Raw genomic sequence first — 14,602 nt, 5'->3', positions numbered from 1 at the left:
ATTGCACTAAAGGACAGAATTATGTATTTTTTTTATTTTCAGAATCAAAGCTGAATTAGTGGGCATGACTTTGGACATGAAGCATATGATGTGGCGATGACGTCAGTACATTCTAGAAGGTCCAGTCAACGCTTCTAGAAGAACGAATGAATCAACCACACATTTCTGCAATTCGGATTTGAATTAAACTCATGTTTTAGGATATTATTTTAAATAATATATTTTATCTTATCTCTATTTTAGATATTTTAGTTTAAATAGTTTTAAATATTTTAATTATGATTTAGGATATTATTTTAAATATATTTTATCTTATATTTGCTTTAGGTATTTTAGTTTAAATAGTTTTAAGTGTTTTAATTAGGATTTATGATATTATTTTAGAAATTATATTTAGCTTGTTTTTAGGATTTTGAAGGTTATAAATACACTCTCAGTGTAAGCATAAAAACATATCTCTCAACAATAGAGAATTTACTCTTCTTATTCTCTCTATCTTTATAAAATTATCTCTTTTACTTTCTTTCGAGTTTTCGATTTTTTTTTTATTTTAAAGTTTTGTTTTCAAATATGCTAAGTATGACTTTAGTCATGATTAGCTAATTTTCTTTTAAGCCGAAGGTTAAAGCGAATGCTCAATTCCAAACGTGAGAATTGTAAGACACTTAAATCGCTTCAGATTTTCTCTCTATTTTCTGGGCTTCTTTTCAAATCAAAACGATTTTCAAAACCAAAAGTCGGTGTTGGTCTGGATGTTGTTATGGTTAACGTGGGAAGAAGGATCGGCATATTGAAGCACATTCGACTTCCTGTGAACACACTTAGCAAAATTGCTTGCTAAGAGAAAACTGAGATCAGAATCAGTTATTGTTGAAACAAAATAATCCGAGTCGACAGCTTTTTGAACTTCAACGTTTTAAAGATCTACAACATTGTTGTTGCTTAGATCAACTCACCAACCGAAATTTAAGAGTGCACTTGGATATTCGGTATACAAAGCATTGTCACAAGGATTTGTCCTTGTAGACAAGTAGCCGACGTGAATCTTGAAGTAAATATCTATTTCGATAATTCGAGGAATTTGAAGCAAAGCTTAAGCCTGTTCATACTATAAGTCTTCTTCATCTCAATTTATTTTATTTAATTGATTATTTAATTTTTATCTCATTATATTTCTTTAATCAATTTAAAAAATCCCCCTTTATTATCTTTTTCATTATTATTTATTATTTTATCCTTATCTTCATTTTAAAACAATTTATATTTAATTAATTAATTTATTTTATTTATCATTATCTAAAATTTTATATTATTCTAAATAAAAAAGTCAACTAAATCAGAAACACCAGAGTTTCTGTGGATCGACACTGTTTCTCTATACTACTTTCATTTTATACTTATTAAGAAGACGAAATTATTTTGATAGAAAAACGACAGTTATCATAAATGAAACTAGGGTTTAGTTTTCAAATATAAATAACAATTGTGTTGGGTTTTTTTATTAAGCTGATGTGATTACAAAGTAGTATTTGTTTTAAATATTCTCAATTATTTGACTATAAATGCTCAATCACCCTGCTATAATCACTAATGTTCAAATTTATGACATCTAAAAACAATAATGATTCTTTTAATCATTTTACATACCAACTTATTGTGGATAAATATAGAATTATTATTAATACAAATACAATGTGACAAATTGTATAGGAGATACTGTGCGACTATAGTTTCTTAGGACAAAACAAAACCATTTTTTCATTTTACTCCAATGACTCTCCACAATTTTCAGCTATTTATTTTGCTTTTTTTTTTTTTCTATTTATATTTATATATTTTTCTTTTTTTTTCTTTTTGTGTAGAATGTAGGCGTATTTACCGAAAATCATTGAATTTTTTATTTACGTGTCAGACATTATTAGAGAAAATATTATGGATCTAATACCTTTTACATAATCCGCGCTTTACGCTGATGTGGCGTCACGTGGGGTAAGACGCTGATGTGGCGTTACGTGGGGTAAGACGCAGATCATCACACGTACCTTTCTGGGATGAGTGTTAAATTCGTAAAAAAATTATGAAATAGTGTCTGATATGTAATTAATTTTTGTTATGGTGATTTTTGTGTAAAAACGTCACGAATTATTAAAGAAGTAGCTAATTAGTTATTATATAATAAAGTTAAGTATTATGACCATAAATTATCAAAATAATTACTCAATTATTAAAATAAGACGAATTAAAAATATAATAATAAAAAATAATTTTTTGAAATATCAATGATGAAAATAAAACATATTAAAATATTTGGTATAATTATAACTAATGTATTTTCAATTATTATATTAAAAATCAATTATAAATTATGATAAAATATTTTTCTTTATTATCATCGTCATCGACCAATTAATGGAGTATATATATAAGTTATAATTTAAATTAATCATTTATTATGTTATTATTCAAATTAATTAAGAAAAAAATATGATAAAATGTTTATAAAAGAAAAGTATAAATACATACATGAAAATCTAAAGATTTTTCTTTGTTTTGTATTACTCTGTAAACTTGTAACAAAATTTAATAAAAAAGAAGAAGGTAAAACTAAAAAATATCACTTATATATTTAAAATATTTTTTCTAATACTAATTTAAAAAAATATAAAATAAATATTAAATTCTAATTTTATTAAAAATTAATACACATTATTAATTGTTGTTAAAAAATAATAAATAATAAATAATAATTCATTTGATCTCTCAATTGTAATTAAAATTTTATTTTTATATTTTTAAACTATTATTTTTAAAAGTTAAGAATTTTTTCAAAAATATATAAAATCTATAATTTTTTAAATTATAAAATATTTCTTCTTATTATTATTATCATCATCATCTTGCAAAAGAAATACTAGTTATAAAACTTTTATAAAAATATTCAAATTTTAAATTAATTATCCTTAAAGTTTTTATAGACTAAACTATACATATAAGATTTTGAAAGTATCAAAAAGACATTAGAAAGTGTCAAGTGATAATTGATAGACATAATTTTATTGTGTATTTTTATGTAAAAGTTAAAATTTATCGAGTTATAAAATAATTTATAAAAACATATTTAACCATTTTAATGTAGACATTTGTTTAAAAAAGAAAAAGAAAGAAAATTGATATTTTTACATAAATATTATACTAACAAAAATTAATAACATATTTAATTTTGTTTAAAAAAATTATACGAATTTAGCATCCATCCCAAAAAGGTTCGGATGTGATCCGCGTCCTATCCCAAGTGTCCCATGTGATCGTCTGGTTTTTCGGTAAAAGGGTTAAATTCATAAAATTTTCTTTAATAGTATCCGACACATAAATAAAAAAATCAGTTATTTTTCGATAAATACGTCTAAAATGTAATAATTTTCAGTATTATTTTAGAGTAGTAATCGTTTTCTTTATCACAATCTTGCCTCGATACCCTAAACCTCAAGATTTGAATCCACGAACTCTCCTTACTCCTTCCTTTATAATCCCCCCTCTCTCTCTCTCTCTCTCTCTCTCTCTCTCTCTATATATATATATATATATATATATTTCCTTCTTTATTTATTTATACCCCTTCTTTTTCATCATCAAAAATCTATCTTTTGCTGTGTTTTTTTCCCTGGTTTGAAGCTGAATTATCTTCAACTCTTTCACGGAGCTAGAACCCATAGCTTATCGAGATTGTTCTTTTTCCATATATAATTTATATTTGTCGAAGTGAAAAGTTTTTGATGATGGCTCAAAAGCTCTTGCACGAGTTGCTGGAAGAAGATCAAGAGCCATTTATTCTCAAGAATTACATTGCCGATAGGCGTTGTCAACTCAAGAAACCATCGCCTAAAACTCATCTCCAAATCAACAAACGAAAACTCATCTCTCCAAACTCAAACTTTCCTTCGAATTTCTGCAAAAAAGCTTGTTTTTTATCGACCCATGATTCCCCTGACTTAAAAAAATCCCCTTTGTTTGAACCCAAAAGACCCAACACCATATTTCTCCTTGATGCCGCTCTTAGAATTCAACAGCAATCTTCATCAAAAACCAAATCCCGAAACAAAAGCAGCAATGGCACTGGCTTTGGGTTATTTGGTTCCATTCTGAAGAAGCTAACTCATAGGAACAAAATCCCAGAGCGTGAAACAGTTAACAGTGGATCAAAAGTTTCAGTCAAGGACATTTTGAGGTGGGATTCAACTCTGGGGAAAATTAATGGAATAAGTGAAGAGAAAAATGAAGAAAAATCCATGGATATGGACTTGGGCACTTCGTGTAGCTGTTGTAAATCAAAGGATTCTGAAGAGATATCAATGTCCAATGGAGTTTTAGAATATAACTCAGCTTTTGATTCTTTTGATAAGCACTTTTCTCAAAGCCCTTTCCATTTCGTGCTTCAAACAACCCCATCTCCAAGCCGCCGTGAAAGAGAGGTTAGTACATTTAATTCAAAGATTACTTGTAATCAATTTGGTTAATTATAACATCAACTCTTAGGTTAGTACATTGAGTATGGTATAGGGACTAAGACCACAATATGAACATTTCTTATCCAATGGCTGGTGTGTCGATCTGTAACAGGAGAAAGAAAATTACGAAAGCTTGAAAAGGTTGAAACTTGAAGAAGAAGAAGAACAGTGCAGCCCTGTTTCTGTTTTGGATTGTCCATTCGAGGATGATGATAGGCATGTGGATGCTGACGATGATGAGGACGATGACGGTGATAATGGGATGGACCGTTTCGATCTTGAATGCACCTATGCAATAGTACAAAGTACGTTTCTTTTAATTGCTTTCAATGCTTAAACTTGTTAGCCATAAAAGAAGTTGGTACTTGGTAGAGCTAAGGTTTTTCAAATGAATATAGCCTTTGATGATGATGATGGTACGTGTAATGTGTGATCCATGGAGATTTTGTAGCCATTAGATGTTACCTTGTACTTCAAGGTAAGGTTAAACTGACCTGTTGAAACAGACACCATTGTTTGTCATAACTTCACTGGGACCCACATTTCAAAGTTTGGGGATCTGTCACAATTGAAATTTTTTCTGGGTTTAGTTTGAACATTGATGCTTTTGAAGATTTTTTTTCTGGGTTTAATTTCAATGCTTATCTTAACAATGTTTACCGTTATATTGACGCCCTTTTCTTGTTTCATCACCAGGAGCTAAGCAGCAGTTCCTGCAAAAACTTTGTAGATTCGAGAAACTGGCTGAATTGGATCCGATCGAGCTCGAGAAAAGAATTTTAGGGCAAGAGCGACATGATGATGATGATGCCGAGTCATCTTCATCAGAAAGCGAAATGAAAATTGATGACTATAATCTAAAACATATCCCAGATTGCATGAAAAGGCTAGTATCCGATCTCATTGCCGAGGAAGAGACGGCGAAATGTAATGGTTCCACCGATAAACTAGCGGCAATGGAAAGGGTATGCAAAAGGCTGGATTCATGGAAAGATGTACAGTCAAACACCATTGACATGATGGTGGAACAAGATTTCAGAAGAGATCAGATTGAGGGTTGGAAAGGAAATGAAGAACAGATCCGAGAGACGGCAATCGAAGTCGAACTCGCCATCTTCGGATTACTGATGCAAGAGTTGAGTGACGAACTAGTTTTTTTAACTGGGGTTTGAATTTGATGGCTAATTATTTTGAAGCTAAGGTGATTTTCCTTTTTGAAAAATCATGTGCTAATTAGAGTCTAGAGAGAAGCACAACCACAGCCTGACATGCTGTCGGGATAATAGCAGAATATTTATGTATATGCAATAATATCCATGTATTTAGCATTGATCATGGCCTCAATGGGATAATATGCACAATATCTAGCTCTTAATACAAATTTTGTAAGGGGCAAGAGCTTAATTGTAATGATATAAAAAATTTAGTGACCTAAAACTAATTAAACCATATTTGTCCCTGGGTTGAATCAAACATTTAGAATATAGGCCAAACTTTTGTACTGAGATGAATACAGAAAGGAATACGGGAGGCTTATTGATTAAAACAAACATCTTTTGCTTGTTTTAATTGACCACCACTGGTTTCTTTATTGATTTGTTTTTCATTCATTTCCAAACACCGAAACGTGGGCAAAATTCCCAGGTCTGAAGGACAATTTAGGTCAGTTCGTTGTTCTGGTAATGACAACCAAATTTTAGCTATTTCGAAGAATCCTTTTGTTGGCTATAATAATAAAATAAATCTATTGAATTGTTTTAGTGATTAAAGGGAATAATATATTTTTTTCCTAAAGGACTTAAATTTAAATAATTGTATTAATAGAATGTATGTGTAATGTCATTCAATGACTAAGAAAAATATGTGTACATACATCAATTCTGTTACGTTATATCAAATATTTAACTCTCAAGGTGATATTAAGATTAACAACAACAAAAAAATTAATTATAACATTTTAAAGTTCAAGGATAGATAATATTGCAAATCATAAATTTGTCTCGTATGATGCAATCAATTAATCCAAAAAGATTAAAACATTAACTTTGTGCTGTGCAATGAAGAAAAGCCCATTGGTTTTGAGAAGATGTGTGTTCCAGGTGAATTCAATTGACTCAAATTATCTGCCTTTATAGTATAGTTTTATCGTATGATAGTTTAATTGAAGGTTAAGGAACGAAAGAGAATAAATGCGTTATAAAAATCATAACATTTTCGGTTGAATGTAACTTAAAATGTTAATTTTTTTAATATGTTCGGTTGAACTGAAAATATTATGAAGAAGATAACATTTTCGTTGTAAAAAAAAATGTTATGATGAAAGTGTGTAACCATAAAATACTAAAAAAAAGTCAACATTTTAAGTTGTGCCTAACTAAAAATGTTATACTTCTATAACATTTTTTTTTATTGTTCTTTAGTCTTAAATTAAGTTACCGTTGCTTGAAAATTTAGATTAAATTTCTTTATTGTTCTATAACATTTAGGTTAATTTGTTCTAGAATTTAGTCTTTCATTTTAAATTTAAGAGTATATTTTGAGATATATTATTAGGAAACGTTTCGAGAATTTAATATCGATTATCGAAACTTAATCGATTATTAAACATAAAAACACTTTAAAAACTACCTCGAAGAAAATAGAAAATGCTTTAAAAAAATAAATTTAGGGAACTTGGAAATAGATTTGATATTAGATTGTATTATGACAAAAAAATTCTTGAATATAATAAAAGTGAAGGGTTTTTTTTATTATTAATAATAAAAGTGAAGGTTGAATAACAATAAATAGGCAGTTATGTTAGCAAACAAAAACAGAATAAGGGCAACCCACATATCCAACACACATCTGCCTTACACCCAAACTATGGGGACATAGGAGTTCATCAATAACTGGTTTGCACTTTCACACTTTAATCTTCGAATCCCAACTCTTCCCGCGATTTCTCTTATCATCATGCATTGCTCCAAACCCAACAAAAGTTCCAGCAGCAGCAGTGTTGGCGGTGACGGAGGAGGCGGAACTGCAACGGGACAGCGCCCGGTTTACAAGGGAGTGAGGCGTAGGAGTAATGGGAAATGGGTGTCTGAAACTAGGGAGCCCAGGAATCCTAACACGGTACATTCCCAACTGCTGAAATGGCGGCTATTGCTTACGATGTCTCCGCTCTTGCACTCAAAGGCCGACATGCTGAACTTAATTTTCCCAACTCGGCGGCCTCGTTGCCAGTGCCGGCTCCGAGTTCTCCGCGCGATATTCAGTCGGCGGTGGCGGCGGCTCTGGGTGCTGCGTATGATGCTTTGAGAAACACTAATCCAACAGTAGTGGCGCCTGAGAAGCGTTCAACGTTTGATGATTTCGTGGACGAGGAATTGATATGCCTAATGTTCTTTGCAGTATGGCGAGGGGATGCTGCTTAGCCCTACTCGCTTGGACGCCGCCGCTACCTATCAGCCTCCGGCCGATAACGATGGAGATTCTGACAACCGTTGGATTTCCATTCATAACAATATAGTAAACAAAATAAAACAATAATAATTGATAATACTGATCATATTAATAATAATAAGGGGATCACTGGGCAGGCTTGATATATGTAAATGTTTAATGCTTATTCCGTCCGTACAATATGAATGGGTGTGTATTTATATGATATATATAATGATGGTCGGGCTTCTGCAGGTTTTATATTTGGCCGTTGGCTAAGGTTCCAAAGTTTTACGGTAGAATGCTCAGAGTTCAATCAATTGAATTACATTCTCTTTCGAATGTTAGAACTGATCCAAATCCCTACAGATGAGAAAGAGAGATTATGATATCAAAAACTGATGTATAATATGAAACTTTGATTCAAAGTTTAGCAATGAGATTTCAAAGGCAAAGACAATTCATCCAATATTTTGTCAGGTGACGGAATTTAGGCAAAGCAAGTAAGGGAGCCTTAGTCAACATGCATAATCAACAAGGTGATTTTATGGAACTGAATATCAAATTACATAAAGTAGTTTATATAATTCGATTAGTGTTTATTATTAATCTGTGAAGGCAATATTTATTTGAATATAACTTTTAACCTTTCGACGTTAAACGTTTACATCCCTAACATTTTTTATACTTGAACCATGGCCTTTAAAGAATAACAGTAATTCATTAATCACGGATGCCACTTGATTAGTACATGTATGAGTTAAAATTTAAAGACTAAAATAGCCGGGTTGTGAAATTAAATTTTACACAAATAACCCTTAAAAATGGTTTGACAGCTATTTCAGTTAAAGTCTATTAGCAGTCCATATATTATAACAAGAAAATTATTTTAGCCTCTTCATTATTTAAAGGTTTCTTTTTCTTTTTCTTTTAGGGAAGTCGGTTGGCATTTATTGATAAAAACAATAATTACGAAGGAAAGCCAGCAGGGCAAAATATGTAGAACAAAATATACGAAGGAAACAAGAAAACAACTAGTGCAAAACAGAATCAGTAAAGGAAAATGAAGAAAAGCCAACCCGACACAAGAACCCCAACCATAACAAGCTCACATCGTTGAAAGGACAATGGTCAGGAGTCAAATGAGGACGATGTAGAGATATGAAAATAGTCCTCAATAAAAGACAACCCCAAAAATCTACCATCTTCAGCAGCTGCTGGGATAACACAAGCCGGAGCATCCTCAATCCTGTTGTGAGGTCCGACCGACGCCCTTGCACGTTTGGAAACGTGAATATTTAAGTCCAACATATTAAACTACAATTAATTGAATTTAAATACTCCTCAGGTCACTAACAATATATAAATTGAAGAAATTGATCCTCATTAAATGGTCATTTACTTCGTGTACATTTTAGAAGTGAACAAATAAAAATAAGCTTCGACACCGTTAACTTTTTTTATTGATAAATGACACATGTACAATTGTGATAATTTTTTTTAAAAAAAATAAGTTTATATAATATTTAAAATAATAATTTTTTTTTATAAAATAAGAATAAAGATGACAAAATCACATCCTTTCAAGTCGTGAAGATCTTAACCTGTTTTATACAACAATCAAGCGGCTTAAGAATTTCAATCTGAAGAACCGAGAAACCAGTCCTTCCAACAGCACAATTGGCAACCAACATCGTCAACCGTTCACCAACTACATTCCTTCTTGGTAATTTGTAAAATTCACGACTTTAGAAATAGCATCTTCAAATAACATAAGATTCTCAAATGACTTTAGTTTAATATTGTGATACTCAATCTCGTCCGCCTATTGCCTGAGGCAGGTTATCACCTAACGGAGGCCAAAACATTACTAGATGCCGCTCCTAACATCCGGGTGTCCTATATTCGACGATCTGCAAATCTTGTGGCACACCACCTAGCGACTTGGGCTGCCTCATCTGCTGCTTCTTTAGACTTTAATTATGATTATCCATGCTGCATTTCTACTTCTGTAACCCAGGCATCTGAACCAGTCCGACATGGTACGGCGGATGCTGACATTTCACCATCTTCTGTGTTCTGACCCCACCAACCATGCAATCGTGTTCGTATATATGTCTTGGTTGCCTTCTACTGTTTCTTTCTTATTAATCTATATGCTTCTTAATTTGAACTCATAGGGTGTTTGATTGAAGGACCACAAGACAGCAAAGGATGTTGATTTAAGCAGCATCAAATGTTAAATTATAACCATTATTGACCATTGTGCTTTGCTTAAACAAAGATTATATTATATATGATAACATATGCTTCTCACTGTTCAAGTCTTCTGATGACATTATCCCTTCTCTACTCTAAAGGTAAATTATTTAATTATATAGGTATCCAAAAAAAATATCTATTTGAATCCCCAGCAACCCCCATCGGCAGACTTTAACTCGTCTTCCAATTCCTCCCTTTGTTAGTCTAAAAAAGAGAGAACAGCTTCATCGGGATTACATTCGCCACATCTCGGGAGCAGATTTAGATGCCGATCAAGTTTCTCTTTCAAAAGGGAGAAACATTTCTTTTTCGGCTCCCTTGTATGAAGATCCTTACTCTCAAAATTGAGTAGGTGAAACTATTGACCCTGTTTGGAAGCTGGCTCCAGGTTTCGACTACTAAAACGGTGTATCGACACCAATGTCGATGAAGACATCCTCTCTTTCTTTAACGAAAAAAGAGGAGTTAGAGACCAAACTGGGTCCTATCGATGTCCGCCGGCTCGACGATCACTTCTTTCAAGTGATATCGATAATAAAAATAAATTTTGTTATCTTTAGAGATTTTGATTTCTAACCGCTATCTTTGTATGGCATACATGTGTTGTCAATTAGTTAAGAAATTTATGAATAGATTTCTAGCAGCTATTTTTTCATACCTATTAAAAACCACTACTTTAAAAAATATTTAGATCAAGAAATTTTACATTATTATTAAAAATGAGATTAACAAAATATAATATTATTTAATATATGGTTAAGATTTTTTTTTATTAATATGAGGTAAGTATAGGATAATATATGTTCAAATATAACTCTCTAGTATTTGATATTGAACGCTCACACCCCTTACATTCCTAATACTCGAAATTGGGACCTCAAGGAATAACGACAATTCATTTACTATGGAAGTCGTTTGGTTCATATACGAATATATGATTATAATATTTAATTTTCAAAATATAAAATATAAAATAATTTTTATTAAATAATTTGTATGATATAATTTTTAATCTAACTATTTATTATATTGGGAATCAAAATATTTATATTTTATAGAATATTAAAATTATTTGCATCCATACTTTTAGTTGGTGAAATTTGGATGGATTTATATTCAAAATAATCTAATTTAAATCAATAAATTAATATATATATACCTCTTCTTCATCCTCATATCCACTTAATATTTTCGTATCTACCACTTACCTATCACCCACGACGGGTAACATTTTTAAATCTACTCACACCCATGCAGATACATTCTCAAATCTACCCCCATACTGACTACCCAATTGGATGCCCACCACCCATCTTGTACCTACCTATATCCGCACATACCCACCTGACAACAACCTCATAAATTACATAAGCAACAAAATATAAAACAAATACATCAATTAAGAAGCATATTAAAATAAACCAAAGATTACCAACAACCGGTTGGTCAAGTGGGATGAGGCACTAGGTCCCTTAAGTAAGGTCAGAGGTTCGAATCCTGGCGTTTGCGAATGGAGCAAACTGGGTTGGGAGGGTAGCCCTTGCCTTTACAACACCTGATATGGATTAGTCAGTCAATAGATCGGATATCAATGATTAATTCAAAAAAACCAAAGATTAATTAAGTTTATGCCCTAACATTTGGTTAAATTATAAGTCATGTCCTATAAAATATTAAGATTTATAGAATAATCTCTGAAATTATACCTAAATTTATTATGGTCCAACATTTATAATGTAGGTAATTAGCGGATGGGCAGATGCGGAGCATGTAAAGTCTTAAATCTATCACCTACCCACGATGGATATTACTTTTTACATCTACTCCTATCCACTACTCACTAAACTTATCTATTTATGCCCTAATTAGAGCAGGTGCGATGTGAAATCCACAAAATTATACCCACTTGTAATTTCTCATTGGAAAATTCTTGAAAAATCAAAAGATGAACATCAACAAAACTAGGCTTGACCCAATCCATAAAGGTAAGAGTCCAACTAGAGCGCAATCAAATATTGGAATTGAATTTCGAGCCCACCTCGTAAAGCAAAGGCTCACCTACAAAGCACATATTATAGTCTAATGAGCTGGTAAGGTCCAGAAATGCCGAAATCTTCAATGAACTATAAATATGTGATGGAAAATTCTTTGGTGATGGTTACTTTTGTAGAAAAGTAGAAAAGTGTTAGTTAGCTTTGCTTAGCTGTAAAGTTTATTGTTTGTTAGTTTGTTAGCTTATGGTTAGTAGATTAGTTACAACATATTCTTTGTATATAAGAAGAGCTTTTTGATGTAAATTAATAATTTTAATGAATGAAACAACAACAATAACAACAAAATCCTATTCCCACATATAATGGGATAAGGGGGAGGTAGTGTAGTAGGTTGCCCCCAACGCCAGGTTGAGAGCAGCTTCCGTGGAATACCTCCGGCAGTCAAGGAAATTAAAAATAAAGATAAAATACAATGCATGTATAAATAAATAAATACATAGTTGAACAGTCTTCATATGCGCGTCTGTAATGGGAAGTAATCCCTGCGTAATAATCTCTGCATATAGACAGAAATGTAAGTCCCGACTAAATTTAAAAAGATGAAACATGAAGGGAAGGAAGTAGTCAGCGATAGCAAGCTACTAGAATGAATAAAGTCAAATGGGTTACCACTTAAACTAAGGCAACACTACTCCTCTACTATAGTTCTGGGCCTTCATAGCTTCCAATGATAGAAACGTATAGAAGTAGAAGTCATGGAAATTACTACAGAGGCATTAAAAAGAAGACAGAGATGCTACACCCCATGGCTGTGACCCACACTACTCGGCTACCATGGTCTTAAGTCTCCAAACTTTCCTGTCAGAGGTCATGTCCTCGGTAAGTGCTAAATCCTTCAAATCAGATCTCAAGCAGGCTACCCACTTTCTCTTTGGTCGTCATCTCCTTCTGGAACCTTCGACTGTAATCGACTCTACCCTCTTGATCGCATCCGACGGTTGTCGCCTAATGACATGCCTAAACCACCGTAGTCTTCCCTCCATTAATTTTTTGGATACAGGCACCACCCCCAAGGATATCCTAATTGCAGAGTTTGGTGTCATATCCCACAGAGTCTTACCACATATCCAACGAATCATTCTCATTTCTACGGCCTCCATCCTCCTTACGTGATCCTTCTTGATTGGCCAAAATTCTGATCCATACATCAACGATGTTCTTATTGTCATTCTATAAAATTTTCCCTTAAGTTTTAGAGGCACCTTCTTGTCACACAAAACTCCAGTAGCAGCCCTCCACTTTAGCTATCCCGCCTTTATATGGTGTGTAATGTCATCATCTACACCCCCATCTTTATGTATCATAGACCCTAGGTACTTGAAATATTCCTTTGAGGGTAGAACGTATCCATCGATGCATACTTATACATCTTCATCGTTTTGGTTCCCACTGAAATTTGAACATAAATACTATGTCTTTTCAATATTGATCCTTAAACCTTTTTCTTCCAGGTAGCCAGTCTACTATTCAGCTCATTTTTTTGTTTCAGCAACTATGACAATGTCATCAGCGAAAAGCATACACCATTGAACACCATCTGGTGTCACACAATAGATGTCGTCAATAATCAAGGCGAAGATGTAAGGGCTAAGAGCCGACCCTGGTGGAGTCCGATTTCTACCGGGAAAGCCTCGGTGTCGCCAACTATAGTCCTGACGTATGTAGTAGATCTACAGTACATATCACGAATCGCCCGGATATAAGCAGTTGGGTCCGTCTCTTTTCCAAGGTACTCCAGATCGTATCTCGGGGTATGCTATCATACGCCTTCTCAAGGTCAATGAACGCCATGTGAAGATCTTTATTCTTTTCCCTATATTTCTCCATAAGCCGTCGAAGTAGATGAATCACCTCCGTACTAGACCTGCCTGGCATAAAACCAAATTGATTTTCCGAAACCCTAGTTGTAACATCCTCCATGTCGGGTTAGTGATTAATTTGTAAAGTTTCAGCATTTGGTGATTTAAAGTAGAATGATGGAAAAGTTCAATGACTTATTTGAGTTATTTTGTGTAGGATTGAATTATAAAGAAGGAAGATTAGAAGGACAAAATGGTTTTTTTTATAGCAGTATAATTATTGGGGTTAGTATTATATTAACCACGTGGAAGTATAGGAAATTAAAAACAAGCTTCAGAGTCCTCTTCTTCTTTCTTCTTCTTCATACATGAGACCCAAGCTAAGGTAAGATTCTCTTGTTAGTGAATTTCTTGATGAATTTATGGTTGATTCATGACCATTAGGCAATAGTTAAGCTTAAAGGAAGTTTAAATTATTTTAAAACCTCAAGATGAGAAGTATATGAAGAATTAAAGAAAGGAAGTAGAAAAGTGAAATCTTATATTAGAGTTCATA

The 14,602-nt window shown here is 32.6% G+C and overlaps 1 protein-coding gene and 1 pseudogene across 1 annotated transcript; both read left to right on the top strand.

The window, feature by feature from the left end:
- The first annotated feature begins 3,583 nt into the window (after window positions 1–3,583).
- On the top strand, window positions 3,584–5,885 carry LOC120153896. Its single transcript, XM_039165759.1, has 4 exons — window positions 3,584–4,289; window positions 4,332–4,469; window positions 4,618–4,810; window positions 5,202–5,885. Exons 1-4 carry the CDS (start codon window positions 3,774–3,776, stop codon window positions 5,675–5,677), a joined length of 1,323 nt encoding a protein of 440 aa, XP_039021690.1. The 5' UTR covers window positions 3,584–3,773; the 3' UTR covers window positions 5,678–5,885.
- Window positions 5,886–7,338: 1,453 nt separating this feature from the next.
- LOC120154146 lies at window positions 7,339–10,014 on the top strand (annotated as a pseudogene).
- Window positions 10,015–14,602: the final 4,588 nt, after the last annotated feature.

This window comes from Hibiscus syriacus, unplaced genomic scaffold, assembly GCF_006381635.1.
Source record: "Hibiscus syriacus cultivar Baekdansim isolate YM2019G1 unplaced genomic scaffold, ASM638163v2 tig00111105_pilon, whole genome shotgun sequence".
Taxonomy (NCBI): Eukaryota; Viridiplantae; Streptophyta; class Magnoliopsida; order Malvales; family Malvaceae; genus Hibiscus; species Hibiscus syriacus.
This window is presented reverse-complemented; position numbering and strand designations above follow the sequence as displayed.

Excerpts from the sequence above, each read along its gene's own strand:
- LOC120153896 (XM_039165759.1), top strand. The coding sequence starts at position 3,774 with ATGATGGCTCAAAAGCTCTTGCACGAGTTGCTGGAAGAAGATCAAGAG. Across the intron at positions 4,290-4,331 it reads AAAATGAAGAAAAATCCATG|GATTCTGAAGAGATATCAAT; the intron begins GATATGGACTTG and ends TGTAAATCAAAG. Across the intron at positions 4,470-4,617 it reads CAAGCCGCCGTGAAAGAGAG|GAGAAAGAAAATTACGAAAG; the intron begins GTTAGTACATTT and ends GATCTGTAACAG.